The following is a 17,299-nucleotide window of genomic DNA, read 5'->3' on the forward strand; positions in this document are numbered from 1 at the left end:
CTATCTTTCTCATACCTTCCTTCCCTTTACAAAACACGATGACTTACACCTCAGAAGTGGTTACAAGGGACCAGAAAATGTTTAAGGAAGACCAAGTAGTCCTCAGATGACTGGAAATCTTTCCAAACCTAGGCTACTGCTGGTTAGAAGCTCCTGAGGGAAAGCTTACTGGAAGAATAAGTGACTTATTTATACATGGCCTGTGAGCAGGATTCCCCTCCACAGGAGTTGTCCAATTAAAAAGGTGGTAAAAATCTGTCTCACTGAGGCTGATGTGATCAGCAATGACAACACTTGGGCTCTGGAAGGCACTCATGTCAGGATCAAATCACTGGCAAGAGTATGAATGATAGACTTGCCCTAGACTTTCTCCTCATGTGACAATGCAGTGTATAATTGCTAAAACATCTTGTTACACTTAGCCTAAGGCCAAGTGGTAAAGTCAATACAGAAACTAAAGGAGAAGGCCACCTTTCTAGGAATTTGCTCTGTTGTCTGATTCTAGAAGAAGCCCTGGATGGATGGGTACAATGATTAAGGTCAGTACTAAAGAATGGCCACATCCTATTTACTGAAATTCTATTAATAGTAATCTTGAATCCAATATGAGAAAAACGAAATGGATCAGGTCCCAGTCCCTACTGGTATATTAATCAAGAGTGACCAATGAAGTGGTATTGTCATCGAAAATTTCATCAGAGGTCAAAATCATATGAAAATGAAAATATCATCAGGAGATAACTGTCCATGGATTGCATGTCTTATAAACAAAGGCACTGAGAGCCTTTCACCTTGGACCAACAATTCAAGATTGCTCATAAGGCTAAGGGCTTTAAAAGATAAAGCCTGTCTTCTTCCAGAGTTTAGGTAGATTTACTTATCATCCAGTATAATAAAAATAATGTGCCCTCTAGGACAAAGGTTTCTTAAAGTTCAGGAACTGAACTGCAACTCTACAATGCAAACCACTGAGCATAGCACACATGTAGGCCCTGTGTCATCCCTATGGGAATTAGGGCAGGGGCAGAAAAGGAAAATTGATAGAAACATGGATCCCACACTGTTTCCTGTGCTATAAGTAATCAAGTCCTTTTTCTTTGAATCAAGAGTTTCATGTAATGTGCTCAAACTGGCTGACCAACCTATTAGCTTGCAAATATGATAAAACCTTAGACCCTTCAGAGTTCTTGATGATAATTTAAAAAGCGGGCAGCAGATTTGACTAGAACTGATATGATTTGAACTTTGCCAAAGAATATAAACAGATGGTAAAATGCACGTGAAAAAAAATGCTCAACACCATTAGTCATTGGGAAAATGCAAACTAAAACAACTATACCTCCAACACCAGCACGGCTAAAATGAAAAAAACCTGATCATATTGAGTACTAGCAAATCTGTGCAGCATATACTATAATGTATAATGGCACAACTTTTGGAAAAGTCTGGTACTTTCTTCAAACATTAAACATATATTTATCCAGTTATTCCACTCCTAGATATTTGCCATAAAAAAAATGAAAGCATGTCCAAAGAACTGCACACAAATGTTCATAGCCACTTTATTTGTAAAAGCCCCAAACTGGAAAAACCTAAATAGCTACTAACAGTTAAATCAATAAATTATGGTATACTGCCCAGCAATAAAAAAGTTATCTATATATACACACACAACAATGTAATAATTACAGTGAGAGAAACAGATAAGTATATTTCATATTCATGATTACATACATAAAATTCTAGAAAATGTGAATTGATCTACAGTGACAGCAGATCAGCATGGCGAATGAAGATAGGCATAGGAGAGAGAATGAATTACAAAATTGAGAAAACAGTGACGGGTGATGAATATGTTCATTATCTTAATAGTGATAATGGCTTTATATATATATCTGCCAAAACATATTTATGTGTTAAAACTCAAACAGTATACTTTAAGCATACTTATTAAATATGAAAATGAAAATATCATCAGGAGACAACTATCCATGGATTGCATGTCTTATTGAAACTCCCAAAATATTAAAACCACAATGCTATACCTATATATACCCATCAGAACACTTAAAGCAGAAGTTAGCAATCTCTGACCTAAGTTCAGCCTGTTCTATGTAAACAACTTTTACTAACATAGCCACATGCATTCATTTATATGCTGTCTATGGATGCCTCCATGCTACAATATTATAGTTGAGTAACGGCAGCAAAATCTACATGGCACACAAGTCTAAGATATTTACTATGTCCCTTTAAGAAAATGTCTGCTAATGTTTTAAAAATAAACCTCAACAATAGGAAGTGTTGATGAGAATGTAACAAAACTGAACCCCTCAATGTTATATAAACAGTAGAACCACTTTAAAAAAAAAAAAACAACTTCCAAATGGTTTCCCAAAGTTAAACATATCTTACATTCAGTTCTATCCTATTTCTAGATGTTTACTAAGAGAAACAAAATCATATGCCCACTCAAAGACTTGTTTATTGCGGTGTTATTCTAACCTTACAATTCTAACAGTTAAAAGCAATAATAACTTAGACATCATCACATAAAGAAAGAAACTGTGGTATATCCATATTATGGATACTCAATACTGAGTAGTGCAGATACATACTGAGTAGTAGAGATACTACTCAGTAATGGAAAGGGGCAAAATATCACCACACCACCATGCACAAATCTCTAAAGTACAATGCTAATGGAAAACAATCAAAGGCTAAACGCTGTGAGTCTATCTATGTGACTTTTACAGGACAGTGCCACTGTACCCAGCCATCTATATGACATTTTAAATAAGGTAAAACTACAGTAATAAAAATCACATTTGTAGTATTCAAGATCAAATAGAAGGAGTCAACAGAAAACCTTCTAGGGTTATGAAAATATTTCTGCATCTTGATTGTGGTGGTGATTACACCAGTATATACAAAAAAAAAAAAACCCCCCCAAAAAAACACCTCAGCTGGATGAAGTGATGCACACCCTAATCCCAGTGACTTGGAGAGACTGAGGCAGGAGGATTACAAATTTTAGGCCAACCTCACCAACTTAGCAAGACCCTATCTCAAAATGAAAAAAGGGGTGGTGGTGCAGCTGGGATGAGGCTCAGTGATAAAATGTCTCTAAGTTCAGTCCCTAACCCGTCCCCTGCCCCCCCCCCCCGCCAAAAAAAAACCCAAAATTCAAACTCTACAATTAAAATGGGCAAATGGTTATTACATGTAAATTATACTTTAAGAGGCAGGGAAGAAAACAAAATTTATATGGCAACTAATGCTTTGTAACAAATAACAGAAACCTTCTCATACAGTTTTAAATAAATAATTAAGCAATTCCAGAAAAGCAAAAATAAGGCCAAAGTATGTTTTTAAGTGTCATTTAAAAAAAGTTCACACTATATTCCAAAAACAATCCCATATTGCAAATCTAAGACAAGTACTTCATGCACCTTCTGTATCTGCAAAATGGTTACACAATAATCTTTTCAACAGTGTTCTCTTCAGCAGTCAAGTTAAACACAAAATTTTTATTCATAAATTATTTAGCTTGTTAAATCTATGTCTTTTGCTCTGATGGGGATAGCCTGTTAATTCTATATCTTCCTTTTAAGGACCCATATGACTCTCAGTTATTGATTATGTGGTCATTCCTCTGATGACAAATACTGTTATTAATAGGAAATTAATGGCCCACTTTGGAATGCTCCAATTCCCTAATAAGTTTTTGATTTAACATCAACTCAGTATAATCATTTGGAAGACATTTTAAATGACAAACTCAACTTGCATGGTATCAATAATACAAATAATTACAATTTAATTGAAACTAAGCTATGATTATGACCTGGCCACTCACTTTAAAGAGCCACCCCTAACAGAAAGATGTTAAAATGAGAAAAGAAACATGTTTCCTTTAATGAAGCAGTTTGTTCAAGTGTTGAGGTAAATTGTAAATTAATTCTACCAGTCTTCTTATGCTCATTTTAATGAGTATAACCTAGTGAACCCAGATCCTTGCTCCAGAAATAAAGAATAACAAAAGTGCTGCTACCCAACTTTAGTTCAGCTAGTATTTAAGGCTGAATGGCCAGGCAAGTAGTAGTTTTAGAGGCTCCTGAAAGATAAAAATGCATAACTCCTGTCTCAAAGCAGTTGAAAACTAAAGGAAAAATGTAAGGACAATAATAGTATGATTATTGCTTAAGCAGAAAATGTATAAAGATAAAGTAAAAATATAGACGTATCTAAGTCAATCTGCTTGGCGCTGTCATGTAAAACTTTAGAGAACAAGTGGCTTGCTCTGGATTGAGAATAGAAAGATGAGTAAAATTCTGTCAATGAACAAGCAGGGAGAAGGCATTCCAAGCAAAGAATAGAGCATATGCCTTAATAATACTGCTATATGGCATTCACTGTTTTAAGTGCTTTACACATACGAATTCAAAGGACAGATCTAAAACAGGATAACAATATTTGAAGATCTGAAAATAGCCCTAATCATAAGTTATTTATTAAAGACAAGCAACATTGATTGCTTACCCCTGCAGCTACTAAGGTGGCATTACCAACTGGGGCTCCCAAGAAGTTGACCAAAAACTTAAAAGGAAATGGATGGGTAAATGTGATGTCCATAGGGAATTCTGAAAAGCTCTGACTTATTACAGGGAATGTAGAAGATCACACATAAGCACAAGGCTGGGTGCCTGCCCCAAAAAGATCTTAGGAGGCCCATAGCTTTGTCATCTGATCTTGAGGTTCTACACACTCAGAAAGGAGAGGCTAAAGCTGAGTTGCAATGGAACAGAGGAAATGTAGCATCACACACGGGGGTGGGTGGGGTTAAGACTCTCCCAGTAGAATATCTAGCTGGTTCAAGAAACAATTCAACATGTTACTATTATTTTTACTGAATAGCACAGATGGTCATAATTAATATAAGGGTCTTAATAATAAATCCTCTAAAAGGTTCTAAATAAGCTATACAACATGAATACCCAATTGTTTTTACCTTCACCTTCCAAAGACTAAGTATGTGAACTTCATTAAATTTCTCCCAAATTCAAATATGTTCCACTGTTCTGCTGCCAAGAACTTTCCCTATGGGCTGACGACTCACACTCATGAGCAACAGAGGTCATACAAAAAACACTTATTTCTTCAAGATTTAACTACATATCTGATACTGACACACCCATTTACATTCCCTAGTCTACCTTCATTTTGAGAAGGGATGTCCTAATCAGGCATCCCTCTTCAGCACACACCTCTATTTTGCTACCCAAGTTTAGCTCTCTCTATAGGAGAGTACTAATCTGGTTTTGACTGAGGCACAAGCATTTATCTATCATTCACAAATTTTATTGAACTACCACCATGTCTTAGGTGCTATAAATACCAAGACCTTGTCAGAAAAAATTGATTTTAAATTGTCTTCAAACTAATTAAAAGAAATGGTACTTATGGACAATTAAGGCCACACAGTATGGTAGACCTAGGATATTAAACCAGGGAAAATGACTCCGGAGCTCTTATTCTTAGTCATTATTTTAGATTGCTCCTATTCAACTTGTAAAACATGTTAAGGTCTTTGTTCATTATAACTCCTTAATGTTATCTTCATATCTCCTAGGAGGAATTTTATGTTTTAATACCAGGAATGGCTCCTTGGAGCAAGTGATGAGACGATCCTTAAACAATGAATAATGTAACTGAATACTAGGTTTTTTTTTTCTTTTCCTTGCATTCCAGAACTCAGAGCTAGATGCACCCCACATAGCAAGTATATAGATTTAAAATGGAATGCATTTATATTATAATTCTAATCTGATTATCTCCATACCCTAGCCCAACCTATTTATTTCATCTTCACCAATTTTCACAGTGATTTTTAAACAGTACTGTGCTAGCCTTTGTAAGCCAAACCCTTTATGGAATATAGCATGATATGAATAATTTATAATTTGAATCAACAAAACAGTTTACAGGAACTCACAGAACTCTGCAAAGGGCTGCCTAAACTTCCTTTACCAAAAATACTACTTTAATTCTTAGCAGTTTTCAAACAATAACAGTAAATCAAATGCAAGTAAAAGAACAATCAACATTATTTAGAAGAATTTTATAGATCCTTAGATATTCGTAATTTTAAAATGTCGGTTCTTTAATGGCATGACACATACTGCAAATTTTAACTAATAGGGTGAACATGCCTGAATATAACTATCTGTACCACACTTAAGAAATAATTACCTGACTTCAAGGGCTTTAATAGCTTCTAGCATTTGTAGAAATTCTGCTGCTTTCCATACGTCATTGGCTTCTTCTTCTCCTTGTATCATTAGTTTTGCTGTGTATGTGAACTCAATTAAATGACGAAAGGCCATTTTACTAACACCTGTAAAAAATATGTTCATTAGTATGTATTCACATTAATTCAAATCAATATGAATCAATATAGTCAATTACAATATGTAGTAAAGAAAAAAGTGCTTGTAATTTGATTACCAAGTTATAAAAAAAATTTCCTAGAAAAATTAGCATTAACAGCATAATTCACATGACAGCCACATATCAACACTACTAACACCTCCCAATTGCTGAGGCTGGCTTGGAACTTGAAATCCTCCTGCCTCAGCCTCCCGAGCTGCTGGGATTATAGGCATGTACCACTGCAACTGGCAAAAAAGCTTTATTAACCCACTTAAATCCCAAGTGTTCAATTCTGTGAATATCTCAATGAAATTGACACTATTACATTAAAAGAGGCTGAAAATCATAATCTACAGTTTGTTATTAATTGCAACTATCTTTATTATTATATAATGATATTACATAGTTTTATAAGTGTTCCACATCTGGGACAATGGGACAAAATGTACTTTTTTATCTATGCTTTTCATGTCAAAAGCATGAAATGTTTACTTTGCTCATGCTTATTATGAGATGATCATTGTAATTTTTTATTATTAATTTTGTAAATATCGTATACCACATTGAGTCCCAGGAGTAAATCTCACCTGATCATGGGGTATGATTCTTTTAATATGCTGTTGAATTTGGTTTGTCAGCATTTTGTAGAACACTTTTGTATCTATATTCATCAGAGAAATTGGTCTACAGGTTTTTTTTTTTTTTCCCTTGGTGGTTTCTTTATCTTGCTATCAAGAAAATGCTAGTTTCATAAATGAGTTGGAAGTGTTCCTTCCTTTTCAATTTTTTGGAAGAGCTTGAGAAGGACTGAAATTAACTCTTCCCCTTCCTCAAATGTTTGGGTGAATTCAACAATGAAGTCTGGTCCTGAACTTCTTTGTTGAGAGGTTTTTGATTAATGATTCAATTTTCACAGTATGTCTCTTCAGACTTTCTATTCCTTCATGATTCAATAACAAAACCTTCTTTAATACTTCCCCTACATTTAAATGTGTATGTATCTGCTCTGATGATTATAATGTATGGACATCTCTTGACTGTAAACTAGTTGAGAAATAATTTTAGATTTGTACATTCACCTTACAGTGCCTATCAGTGCATTCTAAAATTCAGAACACAAATCAGGAATAAATGGCAAAAGTTATTTTCAAAATTAGGCTTCTATGATTCCCACTTTTCAATTTTGTTTTTAAAAATTGAGGTAAATCTCTATTTCTGTATACTTCTTAATCCTATAAATTATTGCTTTAGCCTGCTAAATCAAGGCTACAGGGAATTATTAAAACAAAGGAAAAACTAAGTTTGACAGATTTTTAGATTAAGAAATGCTAAGTCCAAACTGCACAAAACATATATAATTACAAATGACAAAAACAATTATGTTCTTTGCAACTACTTTATACATCTGAATGTGGTCGATGGGACAATGGTAAGAATATTAGTGGAATAGCCACAAAGTGTTAAAGCAGTACCCTGTATTTGTGTAAAGAAAGGATACCACAAAGGAAGTCAGAACTTTCAAGTGTCAGTACCAGTTCCTCCACAATCTGACATGGGACAAGATAATGTCTGAGCCTCAGTATACTTATCTTTAAAATGTCTGAAAACAATGTGAACATTGAAAAGCACATAAAATATACTAATAAGTTTCGTTTCCAAGTAAGCAAACTAAAATTAAAAATAACTGGATTCATCAAAGGCTAATTTTTACTTGATTCCTCAATCATTTTTTCCTTGTCCTTTTTGTTTTTGCTTTTGGTGGCGCTAGGGATTGAACCCAGGGCCTCACACATACTAGGCAAGTACTCCATCACTGAGCCACACCCCCAGCCTTCCTTGTTGTCATCTTTTTATCATGCTTTCTTTATTATACAAAAGTAGCCTATGTGAAACACAACTAGGTTTTGCTGTCTTTCAGGGAGTTTGGACCAAAAATTAAAATGCACAACTAAAGAGCTTTATATAAATGTTTATATATTTCTTAAAATAGAATGAGATTTTTAAATTTTTGTTTTAATTGTAGTTGGACACAATATCTTTATTTATTTTTTATACGTGGTGCTGTGAACTGAACCCCTTGCATGTGCTAGGCGAGTGCTCTACCGCTAAGCCACAACCCCAGCACCGAGATTTGAATTTTTAATCAAAACAGATATGTATCTATCAAGCCTGGCTCAAAATACAAATATTAACAGAATCCTTGTAACTATGAAATAATTTATTAAGTGATAAAAATTAAGATCAATCCTAGATAGTCTTACTCCTAAATCTATGGTAAAATTTTAAATAGGATGTTGATGGGATAAAGATTTTAAACTTTTCCTTCCTGGTTGGAAAATGGTCTGCAATCTGTCACTATAGGTCTATGATCTTTTACATAATTCTAAAGTCCCCTAAATTGCTCTTTTTGTCTGTACCATGTATTCACATAACCCCTCTTGGTTATTTTATGCGAAGGCAGGTGGGTCAACTACTGCTTATTCTTTCAGTTTATATCTTGACTTTCCCTTGTGTGCATGTGCAGTTAAGGAACTCCAACCCTGCACATTTTAGGCAAGGTTCTACCACTGAACTACATCCCCAGCTCCATATCTTGACTTTTGTTAAAAAATTTGGGGGGTACCAAGGATTGAACTCAGGGGCACTCAACCACTGAGCCACATCCCCAGCCCTATTTTGTATTTTATTTAGAAATAGGGTCTCACTGAGTTGCTTAGCGCCTCACTTTTGCTGAGGCTGGCTTTAAACTCAGGAGCCTCCTGCCTCAGCCTCCCAAGCCACTGGGATTACAGGTGTGTGCCACTGTGCCTATCTATCTATCTATCTATCTATCTATCTATCTATCTATCTATCTATCTATATATATATTTAGTTGTATATGGACACAATATTTTTATTTATTTATTTGTATGTGGTGCTGAGGATCGAACCCAGTGCCTCACACATGCCAGGCAAGTGCTCTACCACTAAGCCACAGCCTTGGCTTAATATATTTTTATCAGAAAGATTTTGCTGAATCCTTGGGTTTTCATATTAGAGATCTGTACTATTTTAGATAAAAATTTTTAATACTACCAAGAATCTCATATTAGGATTATGTTATTTTTTCTTGTACAAGTCCAAAGGTCTGTTGACAATCTTCAAAAAATACCCTCTATCTGGAGAAGTTTCCAAATGCCATATACTATTAATAGAGCATGTCAAGAACTGCAATATAACTGTGGAGAATTAAGAGCACCTGCTCCTTGCAAAATGGCCTATAGACATTTTTCTCTTTTAACAACCAGCACTATTATATTCAGGAAAACAAAATCTGAAGTTAGGAACAGAAAGTCATCAAAGGAAAATTTCTTTAAAGAAAATGAAGTGTTTACTGTTTCTCTTGGTTCATTTGTACATTAATCTCTTGTTTTTTAATCTATGCATAGATAGATTAAAAAATAGATTTACTGAAACATCATGACACTACTGTTGTTCCCTAATGAATTTCATATAGCCTCAATACATTTTATACCTAAAGATTATTTGCTCAGTATTTTGCAGCAAAAGTAGACAGCCATAAGCTCATTCCTGCCTATGCAGCATCTTCAGCCCTTATTTTCTTCTGAAATTCCTGATCCTTATCAATCATTTAAAGTTGGTCATTATATAGAGACCCAACAGTAAATCAACAGTGAAGTTTATCATCTGGAATCTGCTCTTACTCTCATATTTCCTATTTTATAGAACATATGCTTATTCCTCTCACTCACCATATATTGAATCAATGACAAACCTTGATTTTATCTCATTATCTCTCAACTACAGTCAGTATCTTTATTGTCTCTACTATTCCCAAACCTCTTAAAACCAAGTTTCCCTACAAGTTTGTCAATAAAATTTGGTCAGAATATAAAGCTCTGTACTGTCTTTTTCCCACTTAAGTAAATATCAACATGTTGTGCTTCAGAAATACTAATATTTGGTTACAGGATGCTACCCTAGACTCCACTGAGAATATGAGTATAAACTGAATTGCATTTAGAAAATTTTTGAAATTTGGAATTGTGAGAAATACATCTGGTCTCCAAGAATTTGAATAAAGAATTATGGAGGTTGTTTTGTGGATTCTGGTTGGTCGGACTTAGCTGAGCACTTAAAAGTGTTGTTTCCCATCTTTGGAATCACATCTGGGATGAGTATTTTTTATAAACATCTCAGGTGCTTCTTATGTGACCAGCCCAACAACTGTCCTATGAACAAACCAAATTAGTTAACATGAACTAACTGATAATACCCGCCCAGGTAACTGAAGTGGTAAATGATGTATAGTTGTGAAAATATTGTATTCTATCAGGACTAGTTTGCTAACTTACAAATCTCAGGTCTAATGGATTTTCTTACTAATCCCTTACCCCTCTCATGGAAGTGCATAGGAGAACACAATTTTTCTGGGAGTATCTAAATAAAATGTTAATATGAGCACCTTAATCTGAGTCTTCTCCCTGAGAGCAATGCTTAAAAAGAGTAAAAAAGAGTAGTATCTGGCATTTCCCTATAGTCTTAGGGAATTCTTCCAATTAGTGGGGGAAAAGTCCTACTCAACATGTACTTGGATGTTTGTCTTTGATAGTAGGGGCTAAAATATCTGGACATGATATTCTAAGATTTGCCATTACAGAGAAAACAGGCAACTGATCTGTGATTTTAGGAAAAGTAGAAAGAGAATAAATTAAGAAAATTGGAGTCTCAGTTCTGAACTAGGGAATGAATAAATGTTGAAGACTGGATGTAGTGAATCCAAGTAGAAAAGCTAAGCTGGTATACAAACTGGCTTCAAGGGCAACAATTTTATTTAGAAGCCAAAGGTGAATTAAAGGTTCTAATCAAAGGTAATTTACCACCAGGAAACCAGAAAACAATGAAAGAGTTCAGCTTGTATGTATAACAATGACATCCACGAAGGATTTTACAATTCAATTTTTTAAACAAAGGTCATCTGCTTCTACAAAATCCTATAAGATAATGGTCCTCAACATTGATTACACATTTGAGGTCCCAGTGCAGTGCAGCTCAACTGTTCATAGAAATTACTGGAGGATCTTGTGATTCAGTAGGCCTGGGTGGAAACTGAGTCAATGTTTCTAACAATGTCCCAGGTGATACCCACTAATTACTAGTCCTCAGAAAACATGTTGAAAAACAAGGAGTCAAAAAACTTATATACAGGTATGTAAACTACACCCTTGAAAGACCTATTTAGTTCATCTGAAACTACAGCCTAGATGTTGGCATTTGTAAAAGTTGTCCTGGTGTTTCTAATGTACAACTAATTTGAACTGCTCCAAGTCACTGTTATAGATGAGGTTCCAGTTCTGGCTAAGATAAAGTACAAGCATGCTCCACCCAATTTTGTCCATTAATTACAACTAAACATCCTGCTGAGAATACATAAAGCATACATATAAGGACTATGAAAATAGAAGTAAGTAGATTAGAAAGAGAAAAACTCCCACATCTTCCAGGTTAGACTTGAGAACCCAAATCCCAAAACTGAGCAGTGGGTGGAAACAGAAAAAAAGCACCAAGCTACAAAAGCAGAAAAGCGGATAATTGGGGAGAGCAGTGGGGAGGGAAAGAGACTTTGTAATTTTTCTTCTCTCAGCTATGCCTCAGGACAAGTCCTTGTTCTAAGGCTGCACATATATAGCTGAGAACCAATTAAACTATTAAGAGTTCTTTTCTCTGCCAAAGGAATGAGGTGATCTGAAGAATATGGAGGGAATTCATGTTTTTCCTCTACATTTTCTGCCACCACTTTGTCCAGGAAACAGATCCACCTGCAGGAAATGTACAATAGCACACAAGCTAACCCCCCAGTTTTCTAAACAATGAAAAGGAGCTTCTGGGAGCTTGAGTACAGAGGAAATCATGGTAATGAAGGAACTGAAGAAAGGTCCTCTCAATCTGTGTATGTGATCTAAAGCTCACCTGCAGAGTTGCACTGACCCAAAGTTACAATATCAATGGCTTTGAAAACTGTATTATGACATGACTACTAGCCAGGTCCCAGGAAGGTTTCTGTTCAGTCCCATCTGGAACCTGGACAGCACTATAAAAATTTTAAAAGTAAATTGGAATTGGATCCACAACCCAGGGGGCAGCCTGAACCTAACCAGACGATTGCCTCTTAAAACAAAAATGAAAGTCTTCTCCATAGGATTTTTAACAGCATCCAGTCTTAAAAAAGTTACATTCAAAGTGTCCAGGACATAATACAAAACCATTTGATATATTTTAGATTAAAAAAAAGGAAGTCAAGACATCCAAGGTCACATAGCTGACATATACTAAGACCAGGACTAAAACTCAGCTTTTCTAATTATGCATTGAGCACTTTCTCTATAGCCAGGTATCTGATAAATAGAACAGTTAAGACCTTAAGACATGACACTGAACTAAATTCATTCTTTAAACCTAAATCTGCACAAAAACCACAAAGAGTGCTTTCTATATTATTTTATCTGTCTATAACTGAAATACTGAAGGCTTCTGTGTCCTGTGATATTATGGATATAACAAGACAAAGAAGAGAAAATCCCAAGGTGACAAGTTTTCAGAAAAGGGCCTACTACTCCAGTGCTACTCTCTCCACTAACAATGAGTACTCCAGCAAAGGCCACTTATTTTTTAAAATTTAATATTCTACTTAGAAGTAATCTTCATTTGAAATCCCTATCTAAGGTAGACTAAACCTCTCATTTTCCCTCTTCAGTGATGCCATAAAACAGTAATAGTCTCTAACACTTTTTGCAGTCCTTTGCTGTTGCTATCACATTTTCAACTTCATTAGAGTCAGCTTACTCATGAATTCTGAATTTCTAGCAGAATATAATACATATTAGTTTTTTAATATTATAAATAGCTTCCACTTATTAGGCTTTGACAATGCATCAAACACCATGCCAGACATTCTGCACAGGTTATTTCAATTAATAATTATAAGTCTGTTAATCTCTTTTCAAATGAGGAGATCAATATGTAATTGAGGTAAAGTAACTACATAATATTTAGCAAACATCAGATGAATCAACTGTTGGATTTCTTGCCCTATAGTAAAACAAAAACATCTAAACAGCTAGATTCTCATTTTGGTAAGCTCTATGGATTCCCATTAAGCCTACACTCTTTCCATGACTGAAAAAAGATAATCTAGCTGCAGATGTATCAACTGGAATATGCCAAAATAAAAAGACATTTTTAACTCCCTTAGGCATCAAATTTTTCTAAGGGAATGGTGTTCCTAGGCAACCCATTCATAACAAAGAATATGTATATGGTGAAAGAAATATAAAACTAAAACCCCAAAACCCTGAAATAAAATTCTGTATTTATGTATACAAATAGATTTATGACCCACTGTTTGGATTTTGACAGGAGATGAAACAGGGGGAGAGAGTAGCAACAAGAGATAAAATCATGGTAATTAACAGTATAGACAATCTCTTGCTAGGTGGACAACCTTGGGCAAGTAACCTTTTGAATTCTGTCTCCTCTATGTATATTGGAAATAACACCACTTACTTTTAAAATATTAATGTGAGCCTCAGAAAATATACATGGCACAATGCTTGGCACTTGATAGGTTATTAGAAAATGTCAATTACAAAAAAAAAAAATCACTTTTTGTTTCAAGTTAATATCTGATGATTCCTTCCCTCTTAAGACATTCCATAGAATTTTTTCTGAATGCTACCTGAGTTCATCATTCCTATCCTCTTCCATATCATAGCAGCCCACTTCACCTTGTGCCTGTCATCTACATCACTGTTAGTACATCACTACCTCTGTTAATATAAAGGCCTCTCCTATAATTTATAGTATCCCCACCTGTCTGAAAGATGGTGATTTAATTTTTATGCATAATTTCAAAAGTCAGTGATTGGTTTCAGCAGTGGAAAAGTCTTTTATTGCTCACTAATATCCACTATCTAAAAGTTTTCCTGGAAGATATCATGCTACCAAAACTATTTATTAGAAGTAAAGATTCTCAAAAGTGTCAAAAGAATAATCTATCTAGCTGCTCAATAAGGAATCATTGATGCCTATTCTCCATGATGAAAGGTAAAAGAGTCTAAAAGTTAAAGAACCAATTATGTCCACTGAAATATTGCACATAAAACGAAAACATACCTTCTATCTCCACCAAAGGTTCCTGAGTAAACTCCTGAAAGAATTTGTAGAAGAACTTACTGCAAGCAGCCAAAACAGCCTTATGGGCCTTAAAATGGTGTCCTAAGGTGGAAAAAACAAACAAAACATACTTATGCACAAAAAATCAAATGTTAAAATTTGTAAAACATAAAATGTAAAAAGTAAAATAGAATTTTTTTGCAACAGAATATCTGTATAAATTATTGAACTAAGTTAGAATATGGTCACCTCTCTTGGCAAATTTTAAACTTAATTAAACAAGAAGTCAATTTTTAACTTCAAAGACAATTAAGTTTTTATAAAAGCCCACTTACAATACTAGGTAAGGAATTTTCTAGCTCTTTCTGTGACCATCAATTATGAAATAAGACGTCTATACTACTCAGTGAAATTGCTAAATGAAGAATCCAAAAGATCACACAGCATTTGGAGACAAAAACCGTAAAATAAGTATAAGCACAAAGTTTGATGTGTATGCAATAGCAAACGTTTTAAAAATGCATACTATGTGGAAACTCAATTTCAATGAACCTATAATAAATAAAGAACAGCTTGCTTTGAAAAGTCTGTTTTCACTAAACAGAAAAGATACTCAAGCTGGGCTTGTCTCCTTTATGACAATTAAGACTGATGAAGCCTTCAACTATTTGTGGGGGACTCCCAAAGAGGATCTCTCACATTCTCCATCCAAAATCATCTGAAAAACCAGAAACCTATACTTCCCAAATGACTCCTGTAGGAGGACTTCTCAAAGCAGCTTACCAACAAGAGACTATCAGCCAAACATTTTTAGACATTCTCATCTATTAACCAAAAATTCTTTGAGATGTAGTCTATACGCCAAACTTCATCATCCTGCACTCTTGTGTGCAATAGAAAACTTTAACAGGATGCAAGAAGTTAAAATGCGATGAATACCAGGCTATACTGAAAGAACAACTGACCAACCAGATTTCTGCAGTACTGTCTATGTGAGCAGACACTGACAAGGGTCGTCCAGTTTCAGTGCACACCATCCAGACTTTGGTAGGGAGCCCAAAAAGAGTAGGGGGAAAAAGGCGGGTGGTGGAAAGGGAGAACTGAAGCCATAAATAAGCTCCTCTGACCACTGTCCTACGCACCATCGACTATTAGTGTGATATCGGTAAATCGATCCTGCTCTCGTTGTTCATTCAATCGGTCCAGAATCATTTTATGATGTTCAGGAAACTCCTGAAGGCATTCCATCGTCTCTTCAGCCTCCATGGCCTTCGGGTTGCTCTACAAAAGAGGAGCATGATAATGTACACCCATGAGCTCGTGCTGGGAAACAAAACCCCTAAAGCACAAAACAACGAAAAAACAAAACCCAGGAACGTGAAAAGAAGGGGGGGAGGGTGAGGCAAGAGAGGAAGGCGAAGGAAGAAAGAAAGGCGAGCCAAGTAGCCGCCGCGCGTTGCGGGCCGGAGCCGCGGCCGCGGGACTCCCGAGCCTGACCTAATTGGAGTCGGGAGACGCGAGCTGGAGCGGGGTGGGCACAGCGCCGGAGGCTCGGGGCGCCCGGGCGCGCAAGTCCGGCAAGGGAGGGAACCCGACAGCCGTGGCGGCGCTCTAACGGCCCACCAAGCCCTTCTGCCCCGCCCGAGCTCCCGCTGCCCCAGGACCCGGTCCGGCCCGCGGCCCACAACGACTCCCGGGTCGCCTCTCCCTCCCCCGCCCTCCCTCTTCTCCCCCGCCCCGACCCGGCCGGCACTCACTCAGGGAAGGAGGAGCGGCCCGGGCCTGCGCGTCACTTACGTGGACGTACTGCGTCACTGCGTCAGGCTCCGGCTGACGCGTACGCCAACCGAGGAAGGGGCGGGCCACGCCCCTACCGCCCTCTAAGTGTAGGGGCGGAGCCAGCCGGGTTTTGGGAGCTCCCTGCGGCTCCGGCCGCCCGCTGAGAAAAGGAACTTGTCTTGGGCGGATACAGAGCTTGGCTGGGTCGGAGAGAGGAACCTAAATCACCGCCCTTCTGCCTTTTTCTCTTACCCGAGTGACTCCAGGTGCAGATGCTTTCGACCCCGTACTCTGACTACACTTACTAACCAGTCGCACCACGATTATATCCCCTGGCTGCTCCAGCCACGCCCCACCCCGCCCAATTTTCCTCGCGAGCCCAGGTTGGCCTGCCTTACCTAGCTCGCGTTTCTTCTCTCCTCCCCTTCCGTGCTCTCCCCTCCCAGAGCACAGGTTACCCTACACCTTTCCCTGTTCCCAGGCCGCAGCTTTCCCTCCATCATTTTCTTCGCCGGATCCCGGGCGCTCTTTACGCTGGGTCTAGCTGACGCACGTGCGCTCGCCTGCACGCCCTGGTGGAAGCGGCCACGGGAGCGAGCACGTTCAGGCGCCCGGGATCTGTCTCCCCAATGCCCGCCCTCTTCGCGCCGGCCGGTGCACGTGTTTACTAGGATAGGGACCTGGATCTGTGCTGGATTACTCGCGTGATTTCCTCACTACAGATCTTCTCACCCCGCACCTCTGCTCATTTAAGAGGCCTGTGACTCAGTTAACCATACACATGCAACTGGCTCATTCATCCTAAGAAAGGCTTTTTGAGGAAGATGCAATAGTTGAAGTTCAATTTTTTTTTCTCTTAAGGAGTTTGAGAATGAGGATCAGGAGAGAACTCAAATGGCTATGTGCAATAGTGGGT

The 17,299-nt window shown here is 37.1% G+C and overlaps 1 protein-coding gene across 7 annotated transcripts in view; it reads right to left on the reverse strand.

Moving 5' to 3' along the window:
• Znf131 (zinc finger protein 131) overlaps positions 1-16,968 on the reverse strand; it is a 29,817-nt gene extending 12,849 nt beyond the window's left edge. The window contains exons 1-4 of one of the 7 annotated variants that reach the window (XM_005319664.5): positions 16,782-16,968; positions 15,747-15,885; positions 14,605-14,706; positions 6,253-6,397 (exon numbers count right to left, since the gene is read on the reverse strand). In XM_005319664.5, the coding sequence (XP_005319721.1) occupies positions 6,253-6,397; positions 14,605-14,706; positions 15,747-15,870 (371 nt within the window). In that variant the 5' untranslated portion in view covers positions 15,871-15,885; positions 16,782-16,968. The other 6 variants (XM_013356123.4, XM_040272188.2, XM_021722527.3 and 3 more) reach the window with 6 other exon arrangements.
• Positions 16,969-17,299: the final 331 nt, after the last annotated feature.

Source organism: Ictidomys tridecemlineatus, chromosome 1, assembly GCF_052094955.1.
Source record: "Ictidomys tridecemlineatus isolate mIctTri1 chromosome 1, mIctTri1.hap1, whole genome shotgun sequence".
Taxonomy (NCBI): Eukaryota; Metazoa; Chordata; class Mammalia; order Rodentia; family Sciuridae; genus Ictidomys; species Ictidomys tridecemlineatus.